Below are 6,996 nucleotides of genomic sequence, written 5' to 3'. Positions count from 1 at the left end.
TAGCCAGTGGATTCGCTAGCAGCTTGCACTGCATGGTATCCATTGCATGGGCGTGTCTGTCGCGCCTTGGCGATCGAACTGTGCATAAATCGTCATGCACACAAGTCAAGGCTCAACAAAATTTCCAAAATCATGAGGCATACAGTTGAAGGAAAAATGTTGAATGCAAATAACGTCGGCAACACAAGGCTTGATCTGAGACTTTTGTTTGACACATACAATTGAAGATAACAGTTTGTACAATACTTCCTTCGTTCAGAATTATTTGTCCAAAAACTGAATGTATCTAGATGTATTTTAGTTGTAGATACATCCATTTCTATGACAAGTAATTCCTAATGTAAGAAATACATGTAAAGATTGCGTGCTATCCATTGTGTGGCCACGTCAGCCCGGGCCTTGGCCTAGCGCTCGTCCGCACCTGCCTGCGCCTTGGCCCACAACGCGGTCCTATCGCACAAACATACCTTCCTCGGAGTTGTCCGAAGCTATCCGGTCATAGTCATACCCAAGATCAGATTCAGATGGCAAGTTGTCGCTCTCCTCGATTGAATCCCAATTTGGTGTTGAATGCAAGTCTGGACCAGCCATCGTTTTTTTAGAGCGATGCTATACACACGATGAAACTCCAGCCGACGTGTGCACGATCCCATGTGGCAGCACAGCAGCGCACGTACATGCAGGAGGGAGTTGGTTTTTCTGTCCGCTGATGCATGCACACTGTGTATCGTTCGCAGATCGTGCAGTCCGTGTCGTGTGTGAAGCCATTTCGGTTTTTTTATGTCCACGTCCTGGAAGAAGGGAAAAGAGCACGGTGGAAAGGATCCGACTACCCTGCTGATTCCTTCCAGTTATTCTTTTCACTCTTTTGATGTGTTTCTTCTCGTTTTTGCGTCAGAGGTTCAAGCTGTTTTCATTTTTCATTTGCTGCTGATTTCTTAGGACCGTTCCATGGGCCATGTAAAGCAGCTGCACATGTGCTCAAATCGCTGGATAAGGTCCACCTAATCGATTTACCTGCTGCTAACCACCTAAATAATCAAGTGTAATTTCATTCAAAGTGCTCCATAATTTCATGCCTTGGTCACCATGCCAAAATTTCATTCGAAGTGCTGCCAAAAGTAATACACCTTAGATAAATGAATAGAGAAAGTAATGTTTTGCAAATCTTTAACAGAAGTTCGCTTTGGCACATGGGAGCGCGTGCTCCTGCCACAGCAAAAATATTTCAAAGTGTCAAAAAATTTCATACAAAAATTTGGCGCATACATCTCAACATTATATGTGTGCACATCAAATTTCAGAGAAAACCGACATTTTTTGTGACTTGTGTAAAAAGACAAAAAGATGTCTTGTGAAAAGCACTTTTAACCGCAGATTTTTGTTTTTTTCACATGCGAAACCACCTTGTGAGCATGTACAATATCGAGATGTACACGTCAAATTTTTGTTTGGATTTTTTTGACATTTCAAAATACGTTTAAAACACATTTTAAAAACCAGGAGCGCGCTCCCGTGTGCCAAAACGTCACTCTCAATCTCTAAGCCCTAGTTTCTTTGGAGAAGCCTGAGGCTTGGCTGAACTCTTACAGCTTGGAAGTTGAAACATTAATAAAGCTACAGCAGAAGAAGCTGCATGGGCTAATAGAGACACTTGCCGAAAAAGAGATGTCAATAATAGAACGCGATGGCATATACATTCAACGGGCTGTCTCTTCCATAGCTGAAAAGAGCAAATGAAATTATGTTCAGTAGCAAACATAAGACTTTCTCGGCCCATAAACTTCCAATTCGAAGTATATTTTCGAGGTGCTGCGCGGCCGCCGCCGGCCTGATCTCCTGGCTCTGGCCTGCTCCGCGTCCAGCAAGACCAGATCCGGAATCCCGGTCGCGTGCTCTCTCTCCTCCGCCAGCTCCCCTGCCCGTCCGTCAAGCCATCATGGCTCCCCACGCTCCAACGCCGGCGGCCGCCACGGCCCCTCTAGCCGGTGTCCTCCCCGCTATGATGTTGGCGGCCGCCCCGGCCTCTTCGGCTCCTCCTGCCAGCGACCCCGCTCGGGCGGTGGAGGCCGCCTCAGCTGCTCCTGTCGGTGCTCCCGCTCCGACAACGCCGGCCCCTCAGGCTCCTTCTGCCGACGCGGCCCCAGCCCATCCGTCGTCGCCCTCTGCCAAAGACGTCGCTGCGGCCTACCTCGCCTCCCGCAAGGCCGACCCGGTAGTGCGGGGACGCTTTGCCTCACGCAAGCTTCCCTCCGCGACCAAGATGCAGGCCAGCTCCGATCTGGTCCTGGCAACTCCGATGCCTACCACGCCGGCCGTCGTTGCTGCCGGAGACAACAGCCTTCGGGGAGCTGCCTCTGATGGCAGCGCTTCAGACAAGGACAACGGCGTGCCTGCTGCTGTAGCTTCCCACACTGCTGTTGAGGGCGACGGGCACGTCATGCAGGCGCCTCCGGTGCGTCCAGGTTGGGGAGATTGGAGAGGATGTATCGACCGCGAGGCATCGCAGGAAGCCCCTGTGTGTCAAGCTCCAAGTGGGAATGCGTTGGGGGAATGGCAGCTTGTCCCGAGGGGCCGCAGATCGACTTCCATTCCTTTCCGTCGCCCTGCTATCAATATGTGGCGTCCTCCGCCAGCGTGGTTGAGAGACAGGTGTTTCTGATGCCTCTGTCGAGGTCACTATGCACATTCCTGCAGGGATCCAATCCGATGCACGAACTGCCTTCGATCTGGTCACATCGCCCGCTTCTGCCGTGCTAAGAAGCCTGTCCACCAAGCTTCACCGGCCCAATGTCATGCTCCACCGCCTCCATCCCCCGGTGATGTCTCCATGTCAGACGTGCAGTTCCAGTTTGTCTCGGCTCAGCAAGTCGGGTTGGCGAAGGAGACCGAGCTGCTTCGCACCAAGCTTCGTGACTGCATTGTGCGAGTCGGGAGTGTTTTGGTGAGAGCGGAGGCAGCTCTCGCCAAACTTGAGGTGGTGCCGGATGTGTCTTCGCTGCCTGAGCTTCAGATTGGGGTTGCCCTTGATTTGTCCCCGTCCCTTGAGATCCTGGTTGGTTCTGCCGATGGGGAAGCAGGCATGTATGGAGATCTCTCCCCTCGTGCTACATCTTGTCGATTGCCGTTGCCCGTCGTGCCGATTGCTTCTGGGAGTGAAGCCGTTGTCGAGATCGTGGCTCCGGTGCTGCAGATTATGCCTGAGCTGCAGAAGCTTTGTGGGGAGCCCACTTCGCCTATTTCGATGGTGCTTCCTAAGGAGATGGGGTCGCTTGGAGGGGACTTGGCGATGCCGACTGCGACCTCACCGTTGTCGTTGGAGTCCAGTCAGGCACTCGCCTATGTGGACCGTGGAGGTTTGGATGTTGCTATTGCTCTCTCACCTGAGGTTGTTGCCCAAGTGGCATCCGTGGGTGCCGAGGTTGATGAGATTGGTGTTTTGGCAGCTACTTCTGAGGCACCGAAGCCCATTCGGTCGCCCATCTTTGACCGTGACGCTATGTTGGCACGTATTGATGAGGTGGTCTTCGTGAAAAATCTTGACCGTTTGCTCGCCTCCTTGGAGGCAACTTGTCCTGGGTCTCGCAATGTGATTGCTTGCCTCCTCGTGGATGAGGTTTCTACAGGCAAAATAAAGAAGGTGAAGAAGGCTCTTAGGAGCATAGGCAAGAAGAGTGGCGCCATTGATAAGGCGTCTGTGGCTGCTTAATGGAGAATACTCAGTCTCTTCGTCCTCCATCTTTGAGTGGCTCGTCTCCATGGATTTCTTGGCGTCTGATGTGTTCAACATTGGTTTTGTTGAGGGTTTCTTTGCGACATAGAAGTGCTAGGGTTTGCGGTTGTTGCGTGTTATGTATGTTTGTTGGGTTGACAGTGAGGTCATGGAGTTTCTTTCTTAGCGAGTAGTCTGCATGTGATCTATATGTATTGGTTTTCGCCTGGTTTTCCGTTAATTAACCGGACAATTCTCTTCTTCTTAATTAATTGATGAGGCAAATCTTTTGCCTCCGTTTCAAAAAAAAAAAATCGAAATATATGTAGAAGTTCATTATGTGTTTCAAATACTTCCTTTTATTACAGTACAAAAAGCAGCAACATCATCAAACAACAGCAAACTTTGATAGTTACAAATACACAACTTTTAAACTTCTCAAGTCCATACTCTGCTCACTGCTCTCGCTTCAGTGCTTGGAGGCTGGACCGTTGTAGCAGCTTTATTAGTTCAAGAAGAAAGCACAAAAAATCAAACCAGGGACAACATAATTATGTATGATTCCTCTCAACTGATTTAGTTGTAGGCATCCGGGTTGGCAATAAGGTAGGCCTCGGCGGCCTTGAAGATGGCCGTGACAGAGTCCTTGGCCTTGGTGATCTCATCGTTCACCTCTACGCCTGGAAGCAGCTTGTATGTCGATTCCACCTTCACCACGCTCCCACCGTTGGCTGCCGGCTCCACCTTGATGTGCGACGTGCCCGTCTCGATTGCCGTGCCGATGCCACCACCCTCGATGAGGGCTGACTTGCATTCACACTTGTCCACGTCAATGAACTCGAGCCTCTCCTTCATGAGGTTGAAGGGCATGGCTGCAAGATCAACTCTCTGTTATGCTTTGACCATGTGTACCAGACTGCAGGTGATATGAGTTGTATATGATGTGTACCTGAGGTGAAGTTGAACTGCCTGACACTGCCGATGCCGCCTTCTCCCTCAACAGGGTGGGCGCTGGCGACGATCTGTGGCACGAGCTTGGGGGCCAGGGTGTGCCAGTCCATGACGCCGGCACGAAAGAGGCGTGATGCAGCGACCGGCGACTCAATCTCATGGGTCCAGCTGTTGGTGGAGGCCATTGCTATGATGATCAAGCTAGTACCGGTGCAAATGATGTGAGCTGTGACTGTTGTAATGGCGCAGAGCTGCTGTGTTTCCTGGAGAGCAGAAGTGAGCTCTATAAATAGGAGCTGGCCGGAAAGAGGGGTTGGTGAGTGGAGACTGGTGAAGGCGCCAGAGTTTTTCCAAATTGGATGGCACCGTCGGTCGGCTAACCTTTTATCATTGCTGGGTCTGAAAGCTCGCGCTTTTGTCATTCTTTATTGTTATTTTTAAGCGCTTGTCAATCTTTAGTTAGGAGAAGAAATGTGTTCTCTATCCAATTGGCACCACGTCCGCGTGGGAAAATTGTTCTAGTGCTTGTAGGTGATTAATTATTAGCCAGCTGCGTTACCCATTAACAAATGCATGTCAGCGTGTACATGTATCATTACACGTAAATCAGCTGGTTGAGATGCTGGGTTGCATTCGTTTGTAACCATATTTTGCTCACCGCATGTGCTGGCAAAACACACGTTATTGTTTTTTTAGTGCAAAACCATTGTATATCACGCTTTATCTTTTTTTTTGTTGATAGCTTACCCATGTACGGAGTACAACGCAAGCTGATTAGAGAGATGCATGTGAAAATGAATTTCTAAGCATTGATCCTTTTTATTTGTATATAGCACTTAGGCACGTCTACTATAAAAACAAAAAAAAAATGATGCTAAACAAAACTTGGTTTATTTTTTAAGCAACTAACCAAGGACCTTGCACTGTATCTAGTCAGAGTTCTATTCAAGGGATGGTGAGGGCATCTCCAATGCGGACCTTCATTTCGGCCCCAAATGTCTGAACTTGACTGTTTTGGCACTTTAAGGACGTGTGGCCGTAATTTCGGCTAGAATCTTCAAGACCGAGACTGTTTTGGCACTTTAAGGACGTGTGGCCCTAATTTCGGCTAGAATCCTCAAGACCGATAAGTTCGGACGTCCTCTATGTCGGACTCCGGTAGCTTGGACCCACCCAAACCATCAGAACCACCCCGCACCCCCTCGGACGATGCTCAAGCCTTCATGGACCTCTGCCACTCCACCCAGCCGCCTCTCCATCAAGCCGTCGTCGTCGGATCCATCACACGCCCTTGTACCGTCCACACCAACCATTGTCGTCCATGCCGGACACAAGGCACAGCAAGTGTTCGGTCAAATTCCATAATTCATTCTTTGACGTCTTTGTTGTATAGTTTCAAGGAAACACGATGGATCTAGACAAGGAGTACATTTACAAGGAGGAGTTCATGGGTTGTTCTTCGTCGGATGACGAGGAGGAAGACAATGGAACAACGATAATGATGGTGTCTTGAAGAAACAAGCATGTTCTCGGCTCCAAGGGTTCAACGCCAGGATATTGAGTGTTGAATAAATTGAATTTCAATTTGAACTATGTTAGTCGGAAACTTTATATTTGGATTGAATACTAAAATTTTAACTATTATTGCACTGAAATATTTATTATTTTAATTATTGTTGCATTTTAATATTAATCTTAGAATTATTTCAATGTTAGGAGAATAACTTTGAAAAAAAGACAGGAGGGGCTACCTTTGGATGGCCAGCATTTGCCCGACTGTCAATGAACACGTTTGGACGTGTCCGCGGACAAATGGAGGAGTCTGTTTGATGTTTGATGCTGGAGATGCCCTTAGATGGGTTGCATTTGAGATGTGGATACGCTCTTTGGTGCTTGTCTTTATGTCCATTCACTCCGGAGGAGGAAAAGAGTTTGTCGTCTCCTTCGAAAAAAAGTGTCCGCAACCAAAGATCTAACTGAACGTCAATAAAAAGGTGACTAGTCCCTAAATTCATTTAAAAACTAGTAAATGAAAGGCTCACTGAGTAGGCCTAAGAATCTACCACTTCATCTCACGACTAGGGCGCACATGTTATTAGCTTTTTCTACATCCCATCGGCGCCGCCACTGGTCCGTTGAATACACACCTCCACGCACCCTCCACCGACACTAAGCGCACCAATGAAACGGGGATTTGACATGCAGACATTATTCCTGAATTGTGGTAACGTCGCCACGTCGGCTCGCTGCATCGACCAACACACAAAGACTCCATAAAACCTAGCCTAAACCAATAGTCCAATGTTGTTTTACGCCAAAGACGAGCCGAAAGT

The 6,996-nt window shown here is 48.6% G+C and overlaps 1 protein-coding gene across 1 annotated transcript; it reads right to left on the bottom strand.

The window, feature by feature from the left end:
• Positions 1 to 4,036: 4,036 nt before the first annotated feature.
• On the bottom strand, positions 4,037 to 4,908 carry LOC123161345 (pathogenesis-related protein 1). Its single transcript, XM_044579185.1, has 2 exons — positions 4,662 to 4,908; positions 4,037 to 4,584 (listed from the first exon to the last, which is right to left on the bottom strand). The coding sequence occupies exons 1-2, from the start codon at positions 4,846 to 4,848 to the stop codon at positions 4,289 to 4,291; spliced, it is 483 nt and encodes a 160-aa protein (XP_044435120.1). The 5' UTR covers positions 4,849 to 4,908; the 3' UTR covers positions 4,037 to 4,288.
• Positions 4,909 to 6,996: the final 2,088 nt, after the last annotated feature.

Source organism: Triticum aestivum, chromosome 7B (assembly GCF_018294505.1).
Source record: "Triticum aestivum cultivar Chinese Spring chromosome 7B, IWGSC CS RefSeq v2.1, whole genome shotgun sequence".
In the NCBI taxonomy this organism is placed as follows: Eukaryota; Viridiplantae; Streptophyta; class Magnoliopsida; order Poales; family Poaceae; genus Triticum; species Triticum aestivum.
This window is presented reverse-complemented; position numbering and strand designations above follow the sequence as displayed.